The sequence below is a fragment of the Crocodylus porosus genome, unplaced genomic scaffold (genome assembly GCF_001723895.1).
Source record: "Crocodylus porosus isolate Cpor-Errol unplaced genomic scaffold, CroPor_comp1, whole genome shotgun sequence".
Classification (NCBI taxonomy): Eukaryota; Metazoa; Chordata; order Crocodylia; family Crocodylidae; genus Crocodylus; species Crocodylus porosus.
In genome coordinates this window covers 31,483,018-31,508,807 of record NW_017728915.1, presented here as the reverse complement: position 1 = coordinate 31,508,807, position 25,790 = coordinate 31,483,018, and the positions used below count along the sequence as shown (strand labels likewise).

General features: G+C 40.9%; 1 protein-coding gene across 12 annotated transcripts in view; it reads right to left on the bottom strand.

Annotated features, from left to right (window-relative positions):
- The window catches only part of WWOX (WW domain containing oxidoreductase), a 683,982-nt gene that overhangs the window by 636,153 nt on the left and 22,039 nt on the right, over window positions 1-25,790 (bottom strand). For all 12 annotated transcript variants that reach the window (XM_019535921.1, XM_019535923.1, XM_019535922.1 and 9 more), the window contains one exon: window positions 16,371-16,477. In XM_019535921.1, coding sequence (XP_019391466.1) covers window positions 16,371-16,477 — 107 coding nt within the window. The remainder of the gene's footprint in view (window positions 1-16,370; window positions 16,478-25,790) is intronic.

The window sequence follows — 25,790 nt, the reverse complement described above, 5'->3', positions numbered from 1 at the left end:
AGCATACATTTGCATGACAACGCAGCACCAAACTAGCTCTAAATACAGTACACAAGTATTAGAAGCAGTCAGGTCACATTAGTCTGGGATGCTGCCTGGGCTATGATATGCTCCTACGCAGCTGGGTAAATGAGCCTGGGTGGAGCGCCACGCTAACTCAGGTATGCTGCTTCCAGCACACCACCTCAATCCGTTGCTAATGTTTGCCTTATCCTTGCATTGGCCCAGAGAGAGTTCATATCGGTAAAGCATTTCCAGTGTAGCTACAGAAATCCTACCAGATACAAAAGAAAGACTAAACAAACAAAAATCAAACACCAAAAACAAAAAAAGAACAACAAAACAGACCGACCAACTGACGAAAACAATCTGGCACTTCTGGCAAATCTGCTACTGCAAAACAAGCTTTCCCATGGATACACACGTATAAAACTACCCCAACCTAAAAACTTACAACTTAGACAAAGGGAACATTCATTATCAACACCATTTTAGAAACACGTGAAGCTAGGCACAACGGAATTGTTAAGTGATTTGCTGGAGGTCAAACAAAAAGCCTGTTGCAGAGCTGAAAACCCTGGTCTCAGTCCTATGTATTTCGCAAAATACAATGACTGTGTTTTTTACTCAATAATCAAAACTTCAAGGTTTTGAAGTTTGCCCTTTGTCTCAAGAGATCACAAATGAAGGGAAAACAAATTTGAACATGTGCAGGATACTATAACTTATTTTACAATTGCCTTTTAAAAAGTTATATACTGAGTAAGAAAGCTGTTTCTGCAAAATGATGTACTTTGTCAGGACTAAATTAATAGAAGCTTAGTGCAAAAATTAGAATATACAGATTGCATTTCCAATCTAATATTCCCTTAAAAATGTCTCTTCAACTAACATAGTACTGAAGGAATAAGAGTTGCCATTTAGGAAAAAAAAGTAAAGGGTTACTTTTTAATTGTAAGGTTAGTATTGTACACAATCCATTGTGGCTCCTGGCAAGTCACAAGTAAAACCAGAATCAATTTTTAATAATGTGAACTGCATTCAAAAGTCAGACATGCTTTCCCCTCCTAGCTCAATTGGGAATGTACCCATACAAAGTGATTTTTTCCATGCACATAAAACAGGGAGGGGGAGAAGAAAAAGAAACAAAAATGTTTTAAAATTACCTCCCTTCATAATAAATGGGCAGTTGTATCTTGGGCGCACCCCTGAACCCAACTCAGGTACATCTATCCCTAATAATACAGTCCCAGCTTTTTTCAAAAGCAAGCCCCAAAGGCACAGTTGAGCATACACAAAAGCATGCAGGTGTACATTTAACTTTCTGGCCCCCACAAGCAACTACGTGGCATAGCAAGGGCCTAATTCAAAGCTCATCAAGGAAACAGAGAAGCCCCATGACTCCAATGGGCTCCAGCCTGTGCCCTTATTCATACAATGAATATAAATTCTTCTAAATGGTATCACAACTCATACTTTTTACAGCCCCATCTGCAGTGCTATTATAGAGCAATGGAAGTGGTCTGGCATAACAATATCACGAAGCATAAAGAGGCTCTATTCTCACTGCCAAAACACCTTATGACATCAGATTAAATGAGAGGCTACCATTATTAATTGTTATTATCAAACAGTTATATTGCAGAAGAGCCAAAAGGCTGTGACCCTGTCACACTGAGTGCTGTACATATGCAACAAATGACGCTGCTTACAATGTGCTGCCAAAAGGTTTTCAAGGAAGGAACTGAACTCCTTTTAGCTAACAGTAGATACTGTAAAATGAGACAATACAGGTGAAAGTAACAGTCAGCTAAAGAAAGGTCTGGGAAGTAAAATATTCTCTTTTTTTCCCCAAGGGAGAACAACAAACAGTAGGGGAAGTGTGGAGAACCAATACCACACAATGGCAAACTGAATATAGAGTACACAGAGAGGTGCAGCGCTTCAGCATCACATTTATGAACAGTTTAGCAAGACCTTCAACAGATAAAGCTACTAACTGGCTTAAAAGCTCTACTGATATCCATGGTTTGTTTGGGGTTTTTTTCTTTTTTGAATGATCTTTTCTTCCACTTGCATTTACAGAGCTACCCTACCTGAAGCTCTGTATAATCTTTGCCAACTACAAAAGGTTAGGAACCGTGCTGCAATAGGGATGGCAGCTCCCAAGTCAGTCCCAGGTTCTTCTAATACCACTGGCAATTCAATAGGTTGCAACTTGTCCTCACTTTCTTTAATGAGCTATTTCACCATCTCAGTGTTAAAACATATGGTGCTGGAGATGCTATCCTTCTAGTGGAGGACTTGTTTTGTTTTGTGTTATATTTGTCATTGTTGCAGACATAATATAGAAATCAATCCCTATGTCCTTCCTAACCTTATTAGCTCCACAGAAGTACACAACGAACTTTTAAAGACACAAAGAAAACAATTTCCCTGACCAGAAGAGTTTATTTTCTACCTTCTATAGTTCTGGAATAATGTAGACACCACACTGATGAGTGTGAATAAATAGTTCACACAAATAAATAATAAAAGAGGAAATTCTATAAGGCCCAAACCTTTTACTGTACAGTCTAATTTGTGAGACTCAATCCCCCGCAAAAAACACAGTCAGTGGAATTTACCTAGTTTTATTTAGAACTTCTAAACTAGTTAAGAGAAACCATGAAAACTCCCCCATCCTCAAAGAAGCTTTTTAAATGTCAGATGCATTGAAAGTCCATTCCACCATGAGAACAAAAATAAAAAAGAGAGGCTAAAAAAAGAGACTTTAATAGTAAATTTGCATTTCAACTTTCAGATCAAACAATATTTCACCAAGAGGCATTCTGAGTATTTGTATGGTTAGACAAGAGACAGAAACATTTTTTTTCACAGCCTGACCACGCTGGCTTAGAAGTACTGGTTACAAGTAGCTTTTCAAGGCAGGAATTAAGTACACAGAAGATCTCACAGGTTTTTATGTAAGCTCTATTTTTGGCATAGCTTTAAAAAAGGGAAGCAAAGAATCTGTTTGGTGATAAAAGTGACCCACTGGATTTCACCTTGCCTTTCATCAAAAATTATCACAGAACATATTAAATCATTAGCAAGAAAAACTCTGCTGCCTGCTGGTTTTAAAATGCAGAGAATGAAATTCATTGTGAAAGCAAAATAGGGCCAATAATATAATTACACCACTATGCCTATGTAGTCTGAGTTAATGTTATTATTTGACATCGCAAGGCTATGCTTTTTCCCATGAGTCGCAATGGAGACAAGGTTCACTCTAATTGGTTCCAAAGCACAACCTACCAACAACAATCTTTCCTCAGGACCAGTAATGTTAATTTCCACACGACTGTAAATAGTGTTTGCAAACAATACAAACATGGTAATAAGAGGCTAGGTGGATAATTAATGTGGTTACAAAGCAGCTTATTTGCATTTTTATTTAAAACTGCCTTCTTTAAAAAGCAGCTCAGATTTCTCTTTGCAAAAGGAGCCTTGGTTAAGGAATAGAGCAGTAATTACTCTCTTTAGGGGTTCTTTTATATGTTCTTTAGGGAATTAAAAAGAAAAGATAAGCAGAATTATAAAGGGAATCATGTAAAATATGAAATGTGCTATAAACACTTAGTAGTGTATTTACCATAAGCTAAGCTTGTCTTCTTCATTAATGGAATATATTGCTGTCTTACCCTACAATCTGATTATCTGCAGAACTGGTTAAAATTTACCACTAGCCAGTTTAACTTTTTACACAACTCTGCACCAGTGATGACAACAGACATCTTTACGCAAGGGAAACAGGGCACATGAAGGGTGTATATACTAGAAGATTTTTCAATGCCAATGGAGGCACACTGGTAGGAAAAGCAATTTAAGATAATAGATCTTTTTCTATTTTAAAAGGAAAGGTTCAAATAAATGAGGTTTTGCAGTATTCTGTGTTTATGTGAATATGTAAAACACAAGTATGAGAGATACTGATGTATCCATATATATGAGAGAGAGAGAGAGAGATATCTATAACTATATAAAGATATAGATATATAGCTATCTCTCTCTATATATAGCTATATATTTATATAGATAGATAGATGGGGGGGTGTACACACATCAGTATCTCTCATACTTGTGTTTTTACATATGTATAAACTAGGCTATGAAAACTCAAAAGCCAAGATTTGTAGAAGCAGACTCCTAAAGTTGGCATGATTTTTAAAATTACAGAGCAGTCAGCTACTCTACTGCTATTTACTTGGTAGCTTTAAATGAATCTAGAAACCCAATTATGTCAATTATTTCTGGGAATCTTAATCAAAATGAGTCATGCCTGAGTAATTTATAAGGCATAGGTTTAGGTTGTGATATTCTTTTACATCGTGTTTTGCCAGTTTCCTGAACAGTGAAGGTTTTGCAATAAAGAAGATATCAATATTATATATTAAAAATAACCATTTTGTTAAAGTCATAGGTAAAACATGCTCCTACAAATTCTATCTGTGTACTTTTTGGGTAGTTGGAGAAAACACCATAAAAACCTGGGAGATGGGCACTATGGATATTTCTTAAAGTTACACTTTAGACCAGGGGTGGGCAATTATTTTGGTCAGAGAGGGCTGCTTACTGAGTTCTGGCAAGCCATCGAGGGCCGCATGACAGCATAGCTCAGGGCAGATAAATATTAATTTTCTAAATTTTTAGGGGCCCCACAGGCCGGATAGAATGGCCTGGCGGGCCACATCCGTCCCCCAGGCCGCATTTTGCCCACCCCTGCTTTAGACAGATCTGACAAGTGCAGCAGACTGTAAAAGGCGAGTAGGATGAAGAGATTAAAGGCAATATAGCCAGTGTTTTAGAAATCATATCTTCATGTTATGGCAAGCTAACAATACACAAACTACATGGAGAGCTTCATTTTACGTTAATAAAGTACAATCACATAACCACATAGCTTTGAGACATGCCTTTTTGTTTTCATCACCTGCCTGCAGAATTACAGCAATAGTTAAAGCTAGAATAGCCTAGAAATCTAACATTATAGCATAGCATCTAGCACACAAGTTACTATTGTGGACAGGCACCTGGCTGGGATCACATGACGCCAGGTTTGGTGACCCCTTTCTTGCCTGCCAGGGGCAAGGGGTCAGACTAGATGGTCCACTGAAGTCCCTTCCGACCCTAGAATCTATTCTGGACTAGCTTTTAGTCCAGATGTTATTAAACCACATTGTCAGGGAAAGTGCATCTCTCTCTGTCACCACCCTACAGGTTTTTTCTTCTGTACACCTGATATGAAGTTTCCAAACTACACTGGGGTATTTTTGCTTAACTTGAAAGTTTTGTTGCAATTCTGCCTTTTGCCTGTAATGACGGCCCTACCCAGGAAATAACACCAGTTGATCCCGACTAGATAATGACAGTGGCGTCTCCATCATGCCACCAATCCCTATATGACTTCATAGGTTGGTAGGTCTTCGTGAAATTCATATCCATTGACACATTTCAGGTTGGCACCCAAGAGAGTACTTTGTTACCTCCAGGAAGAAGCCTCTGATTTTTGTCACCCATTTCCTTCTGGTCAAACAGAGATGAAGTAGGCATACAACAGATGAGTCTGGATCTCCGCTCTTTTCATGAGGCCAGCTTGAACAGCATTGGTGCTAAAGTGCAGCCAGCTTGCAATAGGACTAGTAGCCCCTGCTTTCATGGCACAGCACCCCCTCGTGGGCCGTGTTCACTTTCTCCTGCAAACGGCAATCAATTCAACGATACCACAAATACCTTCCTTTCCTGCCTCCTGGACCCCGTCTCCTCTGCTCACCTCCTGTTGCCGTCCACATGGAAGTTTTCACTCAGCGTCAGTATTCTTCACTGTACTGTCCCTTCCTTCATCCCTTCTCCCACTCAAATATCTCCCCATGTATGGAACAGTTTCTCCTTCAATCACTGTGACGATACTTCTCAGGCTGCTTCCTACGGACAACTTCATTTTCCATTGTGTTATGCTGCCTCACAAACTTCAAGGCTTTCTTAACCTGCTTCTTTCAGCAATATAGCCATTTTTATTTCCTACACTCTAAACGACATAATACATTTTACAACTTCAAAATCCATTGACAAAATAAAGCCTGGAACTACAAGGAATTAGCCAAACTAAAAAAAATGGACATTCTAAAGCAGCTATTATTTCAATTCTTTAATTAATCTACTTCCGTACTTTGGACACCAATACACGGGCCTTGCGCCTGCTGTGACGTGCTTTAATTAGAACACATCAGAGCAGACTTGATTAACTGAGTCCGCTGAAATGTGCTAATTAGCATGTTCCCACAGCTTCGGCATCATGTGTATTCAGCGTCCCCAAACTTCAAAATGGTGGCAGGGGCACATTAACTATAACTCATGAAATGAACTTTAGTTAAAACACCCCCACTGCTGTTCCAAAGCTAAATACACAAGACGCGGAGGGCACGTTAATTAGAGCAGCTCTCAATGTACTCCCCACCCCGGAGTACGTGTAAAGATCCCCTTTGTTTCCCAAGGGCTAGGCCCTGACAACATTTATCACTTGGTGAAGTGATTTGAATCATGAGCAGGGCAATGGAAAGCCCCATAAGTGATCATTATAGTAAGAACTAAGTTTGTACATAAGTGCCAAGAGGGTCCGGAATTTAGACCGTAACTCTTTTGGGCAGGTACCTAAGCTGCTTCTACCCAGCGTGCCTGTAAATCACCATCCTAACATATAGCACGACACTACAACAACTATCCATTAATCTACTGGAAAGCAACTATATCACCCACTGCTGATGTAATATAAAAAAAGCTTCAGTGAAAACAAGTGGATTGAATGTTTTCTACAGATACTTTCAAGAAAATGAGAGCAATGCTGTAGTTTACCTTTTAACAAATATTTTCCATTTTTACCCACTTCCATGGTCAGTGTACAGGTTCTTTGGAATCACAGCTCTTTATCAACTGTACAAAAATCAAAACACTTCCAAGTTCTCATAACCCTGGTGAGAAATTAAAATGAGTAAAGTGATGCTATATTAATTAAACATTTGGAATGCATCCATAAGGCTCAATGGAAATGGAAGCCATATGAGGTCTTAAATGCCTGAAAAATGCCTACCAAACCCTTTAAAGCCGTCTGCACTCACCCACATTGACTACAAGACCGCTTTATATTTCATAAATGTAATTACTTTAAAATATTAATATATTTATTTGGATCATAAAACTACATCTTTACTGTAGCAATAGTAGGAGGCTAACTGCACTTATGGACACAAGTCTGAAATAGTTCAGCTGTAATCTGTACATTGATTCTGTGTATAAATGATATCCACTTCTCAGTGTTGGGTATCTTTCTGAAATGTTAGAGGCTTAACACATCTGCTATATAATTCAGGCTCTGTTTTACAGTGGTTTCATTACCAACCATAAAAGCTGTAACAGTGGAACTATATAAACAAACTGAACAGTGTTTTTACTGTAAAACATGAATGTAATGTAAATATTTGTCTTTCCCTTCTCTCGGCATCTGTAATGAGAGCAGCAAATTCATGCCATATGTTTATAATGCAAGAAAAAATAGATCTCAACAATTCATCCATGTGGATATGGAGAAGCCGTTTAATGTTTTTAATTCACTCATTTGCTTTTACACATAAATTTCCTTGCAAACCATTAAAAAGCCTGTTTTCTCTCCTGTCAGTTATTTCGTTCATGGCTACTCTTTCTTTTTTTTTTTCTTTGAGGAAGATGCACCTGGTAAAAATAATGCTGGGAGATGCATTTCACAGCAATATCAAGGGCAACTCTTGCAAAGGACTGGAAGCACTATTAGGGATTGCTGCAATTAAAACTAAAACATGCTAGAAAACTTTAAAAATAATAATAATAATAACTTCACAGCTTCTGAACCTCATCATTCTCTGGTTGTGCGATAGCATACTTTTTTTCTCACTGATTGCACCTGGAGAATAGCTTAACTAACATTCCCCATGCCAGCTCCTCAGTGCTCCCCAACAGCAATGAGTAACAAAGACATCAGCACCAACTCGGGGATCTGAACTGGACTGGACTGAGGTGGTCAGCATATTTCACACATTTCACAAGCTGCTATCAGATGGTAATGACATCTGATTAATACTAACCACAACCAGATCTCTGCTAGCAATCTCAAATCGAATCCAAATCATATTTCAGTCAATCAAAAGATTCTCAGGCTTTAAAGGCAGATGCATCAGGCCCTTACAAAGCAAATCAACCTTAATTATTCAGTCTTTTTTCTATCGTTACCTGGAGTCTTTGGCTTGTTTACCATATCGAGAGCTCCGGAGAAATGCATGCTTATATTCTGCAGGCCTTTTAGAAGACAGTGGGTAATACATTGATAAAATGCAGCTTTAGAATATGACGTATTGAGAAACAATACATGATTACAAATAATTAAACAATCCTTGGAACCAATACGTTCATAGCAAAAGCTGCTGTATAATATTCTGTCAGCTGCAGATTTATTGTGTGAAGATCGGACCTTTAAAGGTATTTATTCATTTTAAAAAAATGTGTGGCTGTACACAGTCCTACTTGATGCCATTTTGTGTAGCTATTTTTTTGGAACTAACAGTTGCTGATTCTCATTATTCAACCTGCCCCTTCAGCACTCATGATCAGCACTGTCAGTGTCTGGCTCCAAAAGTCCCCCCCCCCATATTCCTGTTCTTCTTAGGTGGCTTCTTCCATAACCTGTAGGACGTTCCATGAGCAACAATCTATGGACTGCTATTAATCAACCATCAAGGGTCATTTTTACCATCAGCCATGGAGTGATCTCCTCCTCTATCTTATACATATGACCACAGTAAAGATGACTGACACAAACTCTACATGGCTTTTTGGGGGGTAGAAGAGAAGCTCAAAGACTTAACATCCATCAAGTCAAAGAAACCTTTATCTTCTAAATCAAAATGAATGTTTACAGATGGCAAGCTGCTGAAGACTTCACAAGGTCCTCACGCCTGTCCCCTGAAAAAGCAGTGTTTGAATAAGGTAACTTTTATTCTAAATGTGCATGCTAAGCCTGCCAAAAGCAAAATCAACATCTGAAGCTAAACTGTGGCGGATCGGTCCCTGCAAAATTAGGAACTCATGAAGAGCACTGCAGGCATTTTTTCCAAATAGGGCATACACACACAATGCCTAGAGGCATATCCGTTGCTTCCCGGCATTCTATATTTCTTTAAAAGAGTAGTTTGTTTTCCAAGCCTCAGAGATCAGGTTTTGATTTCAATCATAATAATTCTAATCATCAAGTGCCTATAAATCACTCTTTAAGAGAAGAATACTGGGAGAAAGAATGAGGCAAAGCTAAGATTTATTTTGTGGTTCTGAGTCGCAGCTCTTTTCTGTAGTCTTATCACATCTCTCCTTTGTAAATTTTTTCCGTACAAGAGAAATTTGAGGTTTGGTTACAGTTAAATCTATCTTTATTTGAAGTAACTGTATACTTAATACGGAGAAATAGCTATGAAAGAAACATTAGACTTTGTTAACGATTATTACACTTGCAATTTAACTTTTAATATCTACTTCAAAGATTGAAATATGACAGTTTCTTGCGTTAAAAAAACTATAATTTATGGGACATTATATTCATCCATAGTTTGGAGAACTTTCCTGGGAATACCTCTAACATCTGGTGCTATGTACCCCTATCCAAGCAGCATGCTTATATTCAATTAAAAAAACTCTATCAATAATATAAAACAAACTCCCTAACTTCTCTTCCTAGTGAATAGATTTCAATGTTCATCAGAGCAACTGTGTGTACAAACAGCGCTGTAATGTTTTTCATTAAGCCTTAAAGTCAATTAAGCTGCGAATTGGAACAATCATTCCTCCTTTGCAAAGTATTGATATTTTTTCTTGGCTGCTTTCAGGCCTTTCCACTACTCAAGGAGAGATTTATGTTTGACAATTTTTTTCTGATTAAAATGAATCATAGCTCTAGGATTCTAATTTCCTCTTTTCTGAGCAAGAAATTATCAAACACAGTTTTAAACCAATAGTGAGCTTCATCATGCATGGACAACCTTCGTTTTCTAGCCATCTACAGCAAAGCAATACAGATCTTTCTTCTTTTTGTTTGTTTCCTTTACAATACATCTCTCAGACTGTACCAATGTACTCCACTACTTCTCTCTATTTAAATGTTACTTGAGATGGACAAGCTACAGGGGCCACACTTAAAAACTTGTCACTTTTGCTTTAGATACATAGATAAGGCAATTACCTCCATCTGTGCTATATTAAATGAACTTTGTCATACTTTACTATAGGAAATAACTAGAGTACTAAAAATATGAAAGTATGTGTAATATAGCCATCTAATATAACTGGCTTTTTATTCTGTTAAGTGTGAACACAAAAGAGGTGACAACTCTACACAAGACAGCTATGCAGAAATATGAAAAAAAAATCATAATTTCTAAGATCTGGCTCCAATAACAAACCAAGCCATCTCCAATGACTTTTTAATTTATTGTGCTGTAGCCAATATGATAAACTTGGGTTCTTCTACATACATTAGACCCAAGTCTTCCAAGTCAAATTTCAGGCCAATTTTGGACAATTTCAGGCCATTGTGTTTGTTTTAATTGTAACATTTGGAAAAAGACAGCAACACAGTGAATCAATACAAAATAGTCAAAACTTGGAATAAAAATTGTTGCTTCTTTAAACATGGTCTGGTGAATCTGCATACTCACTTTCTTTACCTAGGTAAAATACTTCTACTATGCTTCATTTGTGTTCTCTGGCTAAGTACAGGTGTTCAAGAAGCGCTGGATGGTGGAAGCGCTCTAACTTTCAAGTTTTACTCTAAGCACCCCTGTTTAGGTGGGCAGAAGCAGAACACACATTAGCTCTTGGGAGGGGGAGGGGGAGGAGGAGCAGGAAGAGGAGCTTGCTTGCATGGCCCAAGCACAGCAGGGGGTGGGCGGGCTTTTGCAACCTTTCAAAGTGTGCTGTGGGCTTCCCAGGCTGCCAAGGACTCCAAACAGCCAAGTCTCCCCTGACTGGCTGGCAGGAACATCACAGCCACCCACCTGGACCTGATGCAGCACTGGCATTGGGAGATCTATTACATGGTCTGTGCCTCCGGGAAGAGTGCAGAAACATGAGAGGACTTGGTCTGGAACAGCAGCAGATGGGACAACCTTTCTGCCTCCACTCAGTAGGCCTTCAGAAGAGTGACCCTGTTTCATAGATTTCATAGACATCAGGGCTGGAAGGGACCTCGGAAGATCATCGAGTCCAGTCCCCCGCCCAAAGGGCAGGAAGTCAGCTGGGGTCACAGGATCCCAGCAAGATAAACATCCAATTTAGTCTTGAAGGTGTTCAATGTAGGTGCTTGAACCACCTCCGCTGGCAGGCTGTTCCAGACCTTGGGGCACTCTGGTGAACAGACGTTCCCCCAGATCCTGGTGGTCAGCCCTGATAAACTTAGAGGTGGCCATCAGATCACCCCTGAGCCTGCGCTTTTCCAAGCTAAAGGGTCCCATGGCTCTCAGCCTGTCGTCGTAAGGTCTGTTTTCCTGACCTTTGATTATGCGTGTGGCTCTTCTCTGGACTCTCTCAAGCTTCTCCACATCCTTTTTGAATTGTGGGGCCCAAAACTGGACGCAGTTTGCCTGGTGGCTTACAAAATTCTATCTAGATTTCAAGAAATCTACTGGGTTCATTGAAGAATGTGCAGTTTTTCCTAAAGCAAGCACCAGAGAAGCTGTGTCCCAGAGGGCTTTTTTCTTTTTTTTTTTGGGGGGGGGGGTGTTGCTCTAAAAAGGGAACACTACATTAAGACTGGCAAGACCATTGAATATTATAGAATCATAGAAAGTTAGAGTTGGAAAAGACCTCAGGAGGTCATCTAGTCCAACCCCCTGCTCAAAACAGGACCAGCCCCAACTAGATCATTCCAGCCCAGGCTTTGTTGAGCTGGGCCTTAAAAAGTTCCAAGGATGGAGATTCCACCGTCTCTCTGGGTAACCTGTTCCAGTGCTTCACGACCCTCCTAGTGAGAAAGGTTTTCCCAATACCCAACATATGAATATTACTATTCATATCCAATATACTATTCATTTCCAAGATATGAATATTATTATTCATATAGCCAAGAAAAGTGACAACTGAACAACAGTAATTAATAAAACAAACAATGTGGGAGCTTGACCAAAAATGCTAGGTGCCCTACATAGGTATCTATGGGACTCCCAGCAGCATACCCCAAACTCTGTAACAGACTGTGTGAACCAGCTTTCTATGAAGTGCGCATGGTTCCAAACAATTACTTGAGTAACCAGGATTGCTAGAAATTGGCTTTAAGACACGAGACCAGAGAAAAACTCTCTGATTCTTTATGGGCCACGGCTGCCACCGGATCAGCGTTCACATCATGCTAACTGTCTGTACCTGGTCCACACCAGGGAAATTAATGTTCCTTCTAGCAAAATGAATTCTGCAAACTTTCTGAGGAATCCCAGTGTCACTGATACTGGCTACCCAGACATCGTGCAATCCTATAGCTTTCAAGCCAGACCATAGTTGTGGCAAAACATACACCATGTCGCATATTGTCAATGATTACCCGCTGACTACGTTCAATGGTGGACTACAGGAACTGCACATGGCCACTGAGGACATCATCACATGGCTTGGCCATTACACACACGCTGGCTGACTATAGGCCACTGAATGCATCCAAGGTTTCTAGAACTGTGGGTCTGTGAGCTGGCTCCATGAGTTTCTGGTCCTGCAATCTATAATGAGCACAGGCAGTATAAATGCTTCTCACAATCTACATTTTACACCTGCATACGGTTTCCCCAGACAAGTCAGAAAGCAGTGATGCTAGATACAAGTATGCACAGGAGAGCTGATGCAGACTTTGGCCATGTTCAAGTATACTTTTTACTTCCATTAGGGAACTTGCCTATTGCCTGAAATCAGTGCAGATGAATCAGTTATTCAAACAGACTAACTGTGTGAAAAATAGCAGTAGATCCACATTCAGCACTTGCTCATCTGCACCCATGACAATATGCAATAAGAGAAATTCAGCAATAAGCAGTTTTATGTGTATGGATGGCAGGCCTGGGGACAGATTCTTCATTGACTCTCGTCAGCAAGAGCCCGGTGGCAGGGCCAGCCTGACGCTTAGGCAGAGGAGACAAGCTCTGACTTAGGCTAGACTGTTGCCCCACAAGGTATGGGGGGAGGAGTTAGCAGGGTGCCGCAATGCTCCAGGGAATGTCGGTGGAATGTGACCTACTGTGAGTCACAATGGGATGCGATACAGATGTTCAGTATGGTGCTATAACCTCCAGCGCCGAACTCGGATACCACATCCAGCCAGGGTTATCTTAGAGCAAAATCTGCCATGTTTACCACGCTCTATGCACACTGACCATCTATTCGTAAAGCCTATCACGCAATAAATGCAACTTCTGCACCTGGTCTCCATTTTTCTCTATTTGGTCCTACATTAAGAGGATGTAAAACAAAGTTTCAGATATGTAAGCCTTAATTCTAATTTGCAACCTTAACTCTGCCCACTAGTTAACACGCATAATGAACTAAATGAACCATTATCTTTAATAACGCAGTCCTATTATTTCTCAAAACATTTATCAAGTCTAAAGATACACGCAGCCCTTTGAAATATATTTGTGTTATTCTTGTAAATACACCAGGTTTATCATCATAACCAAGGACAGGGGACACCAAAAGTTCATTATTGCAGTAGCATGCTTTTGTTACTTATTTCATTTTTAAAGAATTATCAAACATCTAAAAATAACATGCTCTACACCCAAGGACAATATAATCAAAATAGTCTGTAAACAGTTTTTTAGAGAAACAGCATTAGATTTCCATTAACTGTGGATTAAGACACAGAGTTTCATCCACTTCATGGGAGAATTTACCAGATGCAGAATGTACTTACGCAGAGCAAAGGAACAGCTCAGTCTTACAAAGCATGAGTCAACACAGTCCTGTGAGCTGCAATTGTATTTTGATGCTCCTACCTCAAATGAGCAATGTTACTTGTGTGCTAGGTTTTGCGGGATTGTCCCAAGGAGCATATTCACAAGTTAAACTGAAGTGAACCATTTGGCCTTGATCATATAAGCCAAAGTTCTCCAATGCGGGAGGAAACAACATAATTGCCCTGCAGGGGGAACACAACCGAGTAACATTTTTTTTCCTTTGAAATGCGCTCCTCCTGTAGGAAAGGTGAATTTTCAAATTAACAACATTTTATACGCTATAATTCATATACATTCATTAAAAAAAAGGTACATCAATCATGTAACATTTGTGTCCATTAAATTACAAATGTAACACCTGCATAAGTAAAACTGTCTTCCCTCTTTTTTTTTTGTTTGCAATAGCTCTGGGTTTTTTCGTCAAAATTGCTTACAATTTGATGTAAATTTTAAGCATCCTGTAATTCATCAACGAATTCTCTCCTGGTTACACACTCAAAGTAATTAAAGTTCAGTAATAACTTATTCTTTCTGCTCCAGCACCTGCATTTCATTTGTTTATTTTCCCAGAGTCATAAATCTGAGGGACTGTCAAAGTGCCATAATATTAGTGCAATAATCAAAGTTAATTAGTCCCTCTCAATAAACAACAACAAAGCCATTACAAAGATGCATTGAAGGTTCTCCAGCTACCCAGCTTACAGATGAGATTGTATTTTGAACAATTAGAATTAGAGAACTGTTAGTAAATAAAGGTAGTGCTTTTTTAAGTAATTTGAATCAAGACAGTGATCTGCATTCAATTACCAATTCATTAACTTTTGGCGAGGTAATGTATGTACTAACACAAGTACTCTTGTACTCCCGTTGTCTGCGCAAAGAATTAAATACAATTGTTGCTTTTCCTGACTTTGATCCCTTCTGGAAAATTCCTTTTAAAAATAAGTGGGCAAAGTTTCATATTTACCAGATTTCACCCTTATAGTTTACTTTCATTTTTTCTAACTTTCTATAAGTAAATATATTAGTTCAGAAGAGGAAATACTCCAAACCCTAGCTATGTTGGAAAATATTTTATGAGCAAATACAGTAACACAAGTACAATCTCTCCTTACATAGTCCACTGGTGTTACTGAACCAAAGAAAACAGACAGTTTGAGCTTCTATTAAGAAAACAAAAGAAAAAAATAAATCCAAAAGAAGTACTTTAAAACTCAACTGCCCAAGAGGAAGAAGGCATTAATCCAAACACCTTCTTCAAGAAAGCAAGCGCCAGTAGTAGTTTCAGATATTTGTACATAGTACTCCCCACCATAAAATGCTGCTGAATGCTGTCCCTTAACATCTGGGAGCACCTTAAACAGCTTTATCTCCCAAACACTGGGAGCAAACACATCATAACACCCTCAGCACTGCGACGTTAGCAGAACAGAGACAAGAAACCAAGGGCCGGGTTCTGTCACTCAGTCAAACAAAATGTTCCCCGAAGTGCATTCAGACTGGTGTAAAGGGTGCAACAATCAGGTCCGCAGACAGAAGGCTGCCAGCTACAACCTCCAGAGTTATAGCAGTTACGGCAAAATGGGGACAAAAAGTTACCCACAAGACCTACTGGAGAGCAAATGAATGTAGGGAGAATGAGTTAGGAATGCTGGAAAGCAAAGGTCTTGTGGGAGATCAGCAACAGAGGGCTGGGACTGCGGCAAAAGGATCACTGATGGAAAAGGCGATGAGAAATGTGGGAAGGGAGCAGACAATAACGTATGTGCAGAACAATACAAGGGGAAGAGAGGACAAAGAAGAACGAAAGGAAAAGAAGGCAAGTTGGGAGGGACGACCAAAAATACAAACACAAATGCTTGACCAAAAATACAAACACAAATGCTTATCTAAGAACCAGACAGAATGACTCTGTTAAAGGATCTTACCTTTTAGTACAGAACAACTTGTAATTTTCCAAGCAGGAGCCACCTATCTAAGTCCAGGTGCAATTATACGTGCATTTGGGGTCCCTAAGAAATTATCTTTTAGATGACCAACAGAGTGGACTTAATTGATTCTCGCTAACTTTTTACCATGTAAATACCTCAGAAGCATGCCAGTCCTTACAATTCAGTTGCACAGGTTAGAAAAAATAGTGACTCTCTATTATTCTGTACATATTAACAAAGTTCAAGTGTCAAAGTGAAAACAAAAGGGAAAAAAGGCTGTTTTCTTAGATTCAGATAAATATCAAAACTGTCATCACTGCACAAGACTTCATATTACTTCATAATTCAGATAGAAATGACTTAGTATTGAAAAATATGCATGCTTCCTTACCCATTCAGCTAGGATGTGCTGTACAGCATCACTGGCTCTTGACATATTTCTGCAGGCGAGGATAACATATGCCCCATGAAGTGCAAAGGACTTTGCAGTTTCAAATCCTGGATAAATAAAATACATTTCCAGTCAGAGAGATGGATCTTAACAATGCCCCAGAGTACTACATTCGGATCTGAGATTTGGGAGCCCAGATCTTCTGAATCATAACCTATCTTTAGTATGGTTCCCCTCTGTGCTAGACATGTGAGTCCATGGGATTTTACAGAAGTGGGCCTTAACCTCACTAACTTTCTTCCCCCATAATTCTGCTCAGAATGCTTCTTACCCAAGAGCACTGCTTTGAAGACATAGCAGTTAAGGCACAATCATGTCTGTATTGATTTAAATGAGAGTTTCCCTTGGACTTCAATGGGGCCAGAATTTTGCCCTTAAAGGGCGCGTCCAGACGAGCACACGTCTCAAACCCCTTTGAGCTGGGGCAAGAGGCATGTGTGGGAATGAAAAAATGTTCCCGCACTGCAAGGTCGCAGCGTGGGGACAAAATTAGACCCCTGGATATCTAGGGGCAAAAAAAAAAAAAACACTCCAGAGAAGTGGAGCAAGGCACAGCCCTGGAGCCCCCACAGGTGTCAGTCCTCCAGAAGAGATGCTCTGGTTTTGGTCAAAGTGTCTCTTTGGTGCTCCTGCTGCCCCCGGCACTGTCCAGGGTGAGATAGGGAAAGGGGGGTGGGGTTTATGGGTGCGGGTGGGTGTGGGTGCGAGTGTGTATGAGGGGTGGCAGGGGGGTGTTGGGAGTGGCGAGAGGGATGTCCCCAGGGCTGTGGGGGGTGAGTGGCCAGAGCAGCTGCAGCGAAGCTGGTGGCACATGGAGGGACCTGGCCCAGACCGGTGTGGCTCCTTAGTCTGGCTTTGCACCAGAGCGGGTTGCCTGGCTCCGGGAGGCACGCAGGAGCCACGCCTCCCGGAGACACGCGACCCGCTCCGGTGCAAAGCCGGACTAGCAAGCTGCACGGAGCTGGCCCGGGTCCCACCGCACGCCACCTCCCCACAGGCACAGCGGGCCAGAGGCGGGATTCGGTGCCATGCACCAAGCCCAGCCAGGTCCTGCTGCCAAGGGACCGGCCTGGCTGGGTGGTAGAGCGGCCCCAGGGCCAGCAGGACCTGAGAGCTGGCAGCAATGGGCTCAGAGCACCCCCACTCCCGCTGATGCCATAGAAGGTAAGTTATGGACCCTGTGCAGGGGGCTGTAACCCTGCAAGGTACCTGGGACCCTGTGCGGGGGGCCTGTGGCCCTGCAGGGGAGGCATTTCATGTGCTGCACCCTGTGGAGGCCAGGGGACCCACCCCTCCTGAGCAGCCCCCCCACAGTCCCCCCAGCAATTGCCCCATACCTTCCCCACACTCCTTCCCACCCCCTCCTGCAAACACCATATCCCCACATCACACACCCATCATGTGTAAAGAAAACCAAAAGCACACATCAACATATAGGTATTAAGAATTTATTTCATCATGATGATAGAGACACTGGTAGGCTTCCAAACTGCGTTAACATTGTAAATATGCCAATAAAGAATTGCCCAACTAACTGATCCCTCTCTCTCTAGATATGTGTGTGTGCATGTGTAGAATGGTCTTTTGTTTTAATTTAATGGAAGAACATGGATTTGGGGGTATTTTTAAAAATGGATTTGGGATGCTGCTGCAGCAGTACAGCTGGAACAAAGGGTAGTGTCCCCAGAAACCAACTGGCTGGGCCCCAGGAGCTACCGAGAGTGAGTAGCCCTGAGCTGCTTGCCAGAGCAGCTTTTTGTACTGATGGGGCCAGGACAGGGCAGCTTTTTACACTGCTGGGAGCAGCACAGGTGCTGGCCCTGGGCTCTAATACCACTGGCTGCAGATCCGGGGAAGAGCCAGGCAGGGTTATTTTGCCCCAAGTGGCACGATTTGCTCCACAACAAAGTGCATGTCTGAGCACATACACTCAGGCAAAAAGCCCCGGCTCGAACTTGCACTGCTTCTATTTGAGCTGCAGCAAGCGCACATGCTTGCACGTGTGAATGTGCCCAAAGACTGCAAAGCACATTACCCCTGCAGAGACCTCACAAATCTAACATACTCTTGTTAATATGTTCCAGAGAGATGTGAATACATCTTCAGTTTCTGATCCATTAGAAAGCCTCAAGCCCAGGAGCGTTTCTGAAGTATCAAAACCTAGTCGGTCATTCCCCACTTTTGTATCTCGGCATTTGATTTTTACTTCCTACATGTAGCATTTGCTTGCGTCTATTGAATTTTGCCTCGTTGAGTTCAGGAATTTCTCCCATTTATCAAACTCACTTCAACTTCTGATCCTATTCCCTTCAGAGCACTTGCAACGCAGTTCAGCTTGGTGCCATCCACAAATTTTGTAACTATGCTCCCATGTCTATCATCCAAGTCACTTATATTGTATATAACTGGGTCTTGGACAGACCCAATTTAATTGAAATGGGCTAAGGGTACTTTGTGCTATCTAAGACCTGCTCCTATACATGCACAATACCTTATTGAAATGGCAAGACTTGAGATGATAATGCTTCTACCTAGGGAAGCTAATATGTGTTTGCAGTTCATTCACTAATGTCATTGGGAGCCGTCTTCTGTGGAGCACAATGAAAGAGAAATTTCCATCTAGCTGAAAGAGGCAACTCACCATAAAAGGGCTTAATGAGTTCTAAGCAGAAAAAGCTTAAACTAATACATGAAGGATATGAAGTGCTCAAAAATGTAAGTAAGTATGTACATATTAGATAGTCACAGAAAAGACGGTATTTGTTCCACTTTTATGTTGTTTAAAGAATGTTCACACTTCCCTTTTAAAAACTGTTTACCAAGAAAAGCCTATTAAGATAGGCATTTTCACTTGCAAAAATGCCTCGGGGCAAAATAAATTTGGTTAGAACAGAGTACAACACAGATTATAGAAACAACATCAGAAAAATGTATATGGTTCCCTGCAATTACATACAGTATTTAAGACGGAACAATTTTCTTGTATCTCTTTTAAAACCATTCATTATACCAGGCGACTTTAATTGCTTGGGTAATTCATTGCACGTATATGGATCCAGCTTCATCACATGCACAAGTTATTTCCCCTGTTCCTAATTCCATTTTGAGCATGCTTAGCAAAGAAATCTTTAAATGTAACCAATAGAGGACATGTTGCATTGTGACACTTCGTTATCTATATGTTTGTTAATTTACAAGAGTAGTGCTAATTTTTACTAGCTCTATATATTGGTAAAAACTGGTCAGGACCCTTGAGATTAGCCCTCTTCTGTATTGTAATACAAACAGTGTGGAGCTGATGGCCAGCTTAATTAGCTACATGTAGTAATGCTTAGCTATGTCTACCTTGTGCTGTACTTCGTGCAGAATAATAAATGCCATGCCTTTCTCAATCTGAGTTAATAATTTGATTCTTATTATCAAAATATAAACTTTCTGACAAAGTTTAAAATTGAGCTTGCTAAATTACATGCTTCAAATTTAGTTAATTTGACACCACTGCTTACCCATAACATACACACACCTGACAACTAAACCTAAACCTTCTTAACCAGGATGAATAGGGGAAAAAAAGGTAAAAAATGAAGATAAGCATTTCACCCATAAGTCAGTACTGAAGAGTGGAAGTTTAAGGAATCCACCTCAGGTGTTTGCAGGTGGATTTAACTTCTTACTTGTCCCATCACATGTAGGAGACAGAAGAGAAGTCAAGAACTTGAGAGAGACCAGCATAAACCAGGCAACATGATGGTTTATGGAATTCAGCGTTAAATTAAGTGCAAATCAATGTACTGGGAGGAATATTTTTTTAAACTCAACAGAAATACTATGTGCAGTACCAACTGCAAACTTCGTCTCAAAAAGTATATCATGACCATCATACTGTGGGTTACGATCCTGAGTTAGGCACTAAGGATCCCTATATAACACATGGGAAGAGTTAGGCCACTAAGGAAGAGATTTCCAAGAGCCAAAGCACCGAGCACCTAAACTAATTGATAGGAAACAACAAAGGTGGGGGAAGGGGTGCATCTTTAGGCCAGGCCATTCTCTGGTACTTGAGCACTTTACCCTGTAGAAAGATGCCAGCTCCTCTTGGAACTGATAACCTCAAAGTACATGAATTTACCCACCTAAGCGATGTCTTTTATAAAACAAAGCAACTATCATTCTCTCTCTTCAAAATGCAACCAAAGGTGGAAGTGGGGGTGACTGCTCATACAGACTTTTATCCAACAACTCACTGATTAGAGAATTAAACCAGGATGTGAAGACCTGAGTTCAGGCAAGTGAGAGAATTTAACTCATGTTTCCCACATCCTGAGCGAGTGCTCACCCACTGGGACACTGGATTAAAAGGCAGGGCCACCCCCCTTCACCTCCTCTTGCCAGACCAGGCGTGGAGACAAGGAAAGGCAAATACCACCTAGCATGCAGATCCTGACGTGGCTTATGTATGGTGAGGTGCTTGTCAACAAGACTGTAAGACCTCAAGGCACCTGGGGAATTTCCTGACAAGACTCAAGACTCCTAGGGATTGGAAATACATTTTAAAAAACTGAACAGTCATCAGTGTCATCACTGACAACACGTAGCAAAAAAACCCCTAACCCATTATTTTAAAAATACATTTATGCAATGCTGAAGCTGAAAGTATACCAGTAAATTAACTGTAAACCATAAACCCATTGCACTTACCCCCAAAACAAGCATTATAACCCAGGAAAATTCAGACTGGTAGCACACAACCTAAAAGATTTTTTTTTTCAATAAATACAGTGAGCTAAATCTTTAGAGTGGCAAGTTCACTTTTTGCTATACTGCCAGGGTAATATGGCTTTGAAACCAGTTTAACAAATGCAGGACAAATACCAAGTGAAAGGGTAAACCACAGGTGGCCCAGCTGTTACACTATACACTTTTCCCCAATGTTGATATAGTTGGTTAAGAAGGACATGGCAGGAGGAGGTGAAGCATACTAGCTAGCACGAGGTACATCAATCTTTGAGTACGCTTTCAACTACCCATAAACTCAGCAACTCAGTGCTTTAAAAATACTGCAAAACTAGAAGCAGTCCCCTATGGGGGAAAAAAAAAGTATGTGGTGGGGAGGACAACCTATTACTAGTAGAGATTTTGCTTTCTTTAAGAACAGAATAAACCACGTGCAAAAATAATATTTACAGTATAGTTCAACATGCTTGATAATAAGGGCAGTTACAAAGGACACACAAATGGGGTGGTAAAGGTAGGTAGGTTGAGGGAGGGACCACTTTGCAGAGCATGACAAGGAACACAGCCTGCTCAAACACAACGCACTTCGGAGACGGAGTTGGACTACATTTAAATTCTCTGTGTAGTACAATGCTGAGGCAATAAATGTTTTGTAAAACTGTACAATAAATTCCAACTGACTACCCTGAAAATCTCAAGAGGCAAGACTGACCCGAGGCTGGCTACTATTGCTGCCACTGCTCTGGTTGAATAAGCTCTAATCTGACCCTCAAGTGACAATGCTGTTTAAGAATAACAATGAGAAATACATGAAGACAAACATTACGGCACAGTTCTCTTTGTCAAAGGCTGACCTAAAGGACTGATAATAGCACAAACAAAAAGGCTATACGGCTAGCTTAAGTACACTGGATTCACTATAGACTTTTAAAGCACTCCAGCTATAAATCAAAAGGCTATTTTCATTCAAACTCTTAACATTTTATTGCCCTTCACATGAAAGTTAGGAAAAACATCTTTTCAGTCAAATAATTCCAATATGCATCCAGGATGAGGGCTCATCCTTATGGAGTATGGTGTACTTCACCAATTTTAAAAAACAAAGCCCTTCCTTGCAGTTCAGAATAGGCTGCATACAGACGCTAATTTCTACTGGGAGAAATTTCTCCTGGAAAGCTTCACAGGCAAGGTCTCCAGCCAAGAGGCACTGGAAGGCTGCTACCTGGGCAAGGCTCCTGGAGCCTACCTTGCTCTGCCTTGCTCCAAAATGAGCCACAGCAATGCGGTGCAAGGCAGGGACATTTCACCATTGTGGCAAGGCTCCCACATCTTGCTGCTGAGGCACAGCAGCCTGCCTCATCCCCCGCTCTGCTCTGGGTCAGCAGGGCAGCCAGGGGAGGCCAGAAGGGCTGGGAGTTTGGCTTGAAGAAAGTCTCCGTACATCAGCCTCCTGGACCCTCTGGCTTTTAAATCACTGCCCCCACCACTCAGCTGAGTGATGGCAGAGGGAGAGGGGAGCACAGGGCACACAAGAGGCAGCTGGAGAGGCTGGGAGCCGGGATTGGGAGGCTTGCCCCAAGCACAGCTCCCAGCCTCTACCACCCTTGCTGCTCAGCTAAGCAGCAATGGGATGCAGGGGCAAGCTGGCACAACTGAGTTGGACTTGCAAGCCTGGACCACTGCGCTTACCACTATGCTGAGCAGGGAAAGGGGACAAGGGGAAGCAGGCAGTGGGCAATGTGTTTAGCTCCCAGTGTCCAGGAGCAGAACAGAGAGTAGCACAACAAAGCCGCTGCCTGCATCTCCCACTGGAAACTCAGGTGAGAAAAGCAAGCGAGAAGCAGCTAGGGCTGTCCCTCCACTCCCTTCTACAGCAAAAACATCTGAAAACTCGTGTTTTCTACCAGAACAGCAATTCTCCTGGTAGAAACAAAACATTTGTACCTGGCCTAGTTTACCATTTGTCTTAAGAAAGCAAGCCGCCTAAGGCCCTTCTCACCCACATACCTAACTTCCTCTTGTAGAATCCTTGGTTTCATAACTCTTCTTTCTATGGTCACTAATTTTCATTGCTTTCTCACTTTACCCATTTGCCAAGTTGAATTTCTCACTTTACCCACGTGCAGTCAGTGAATATGGGGGCACATTGTTGGATGGTGTCTAGCAGCACAGCTCTGAACTCCAACGATGCAACATCAGTTTACACTGGCTGAAATCCAGCCCTCTCTGCCTATCAGGTGTCTTCCTTCGTCAAGTAGTCAGCAGAAGCACAAGTTAAAGTAATGAAACACGGTCGCTGTCCAACTTCAGGCAGTAAACGAATCTGCTACCTAAGTACCAGCCCTGTAGAGTAAGGGCTTATTATTATTGGGTTGTCTTAGAACTCCCGGACCTACGACTTTAAACCTCAGTAGCATCATCCAAACAATGATGATGATTTCATCCTGAATGGAAGTAGCTCTTGAACGTTCTCCATACCTTTTCACCTTCTGCTAGCGCACTAGTTATAATCAATATATCATTTCTCTCCTGGAGAGAAAAGTAACTCTGCTTTAAAAATTATACACACACACACATATATATCAGGCAATCTTGGGGAAGAGTGAAATACAGCTGATTAACAAATTATCCCAAAAATAGAAGACCCTGCATCCAGCTTAAAGATTTAAAAAAAAAAAAAATCCTTACTCTGTGTAAGAGCTAAATATTATCCAATAACAAAAGCCAAAGAGTAGAAGGAGGCTCAGACTAACTATTAATGTAATTATTCTCACATAGCCTCTCCAAGTATTCACAAAACCCACCATGGATACCCAGGCCCTAGATACTTTAGATTTTACCTTAGCCTAACATCAAAATTCTGAATATTCTTGCAATTCTAAGCCCCCATCCCTGTGGCTTAGCTCAGATACAGAACCTCATGAGCCCGGGCTTACTAGGCACTTTGTTACAGGTGGTTTAATGAAAAACTACTGCAAAGTAATAGAAGCTGCAAAAGAGACACTTTCTCCTCTTCTAATGCAGTAAAAGCAGCAAGATCAACTAAAGTGGATATAACCAGTCCACAGGGCTTGACATGAAAAGTGTTAGCCTGTTTCTGTGGGGTATGTTTCTGGTCTTTTACACACTGATGGATTACTTATAGCCTCTACAATAGCAGAAATGAACTGACTTTGTAAGCACGAACATATTATATTACTAAACTCATATTGTTTTCACAGCTGTGTTCAGATTTCCTTCCACTGCTAAGATCCAAGTTTTTCTGACTTTTCAAACTTTCAGTTTACTTTCTGGCTTGTAGCAAACGTATCCGTCACTGGGGTCCTCTGCACACAGAGAGATATGCTGGGTCCCGCCTAAACACCCTGATGAGCTAATCCTTGCAATACACTACTACCTTTTCGAACATTCATGTATTATTTCCAAGTACAAAGTGATTAGAAAAGATTTGTTCAAGATTAGTTCTATGGATTTGCAAAAGAACAGAACTGCAGTTAAGAAGCACAGTATTTTCCTATTTGTAGTATGAAGATATTGTAAACGGAAATATGAAATAAAAACACTTCAGGAGTTTTTGTATTGTATGGCTTTTGGTTCTGAAACCTTGACGAGCACTTCTGCAGCAACACTATAATATAAAATAAGATCTGTATTTAATTTAAAACACCAAGAACATAAACAAAAAATGTCTTGCTGTCAACAAAGCAAGACAAAAGCAACTTGTCTGGTTCCTCTGCTCAGCTGCACAAAGGCAGTATAACTGCTAGTTCAGGATCATGGGGCTCCCAACACCAGTGTAACTGCACTGATGGACAGAATGAACAAAAACAGTGGAAAGCTTCTTTCTGAAGGCAGAAGGATGGGAAAGTAATAGAATGTCTCTATTTTCCACTTCTTTGCATCTCCAAGCTCTTAAAAATTTCCTTTATCAAAGATAAGTTACATTTCTGACCTTTTAATTCAGCATAAAGACATAAATCACATGCCTTTAATTCTTAAATTCTAAGATCATCAGGACTCTGTGTTTATACATGTAGCACAATGTGATTCTCATCCATGAAAGAGGCTATTCCTATGCACACATACTGAGAACAAATAGGACATTCCCAAGCTGTTAAGACAGCCCATTTCAAAAACTAGTTTGCATGCAAATAAAGTTCCTTTTATAAACCCTTACAATTTTGATAAAGTGCCCCAATGCATGAGACCACCCGAATGGCCCATCTTCCACAGAAAGAACATCTCCCAGACAATTTCCATTATTTACTGTACTATGACTCAAGTATGTTGCAAACTGTTTCTTTTTGTAGAAAAAATGTTATTCTCTCGCCTTGAAACAGTTCAGATTTTTAAAAGATGAACTGTTCCTAGGCCAAGAACAAAACCCGCCCAATTTTAGACCAAAAGAAAAGGAAAACAAAACAGAAACAAAAATTCAGTTAAAAACGACCCTTTGGACATTTGTGAAATCTTCACTACTGGCACCACAGCACAGAAAGGTTAGAAGTCTTTGCACCTATAAAGCACAATTCATTCAGAATCTGCAGCTGCCCGGCTGCGCCTGCCTCACCCCAGCCCATCCAAATCTCCAAATCAGCACCAAACTCTGAAATAGTTCTGGCTGAA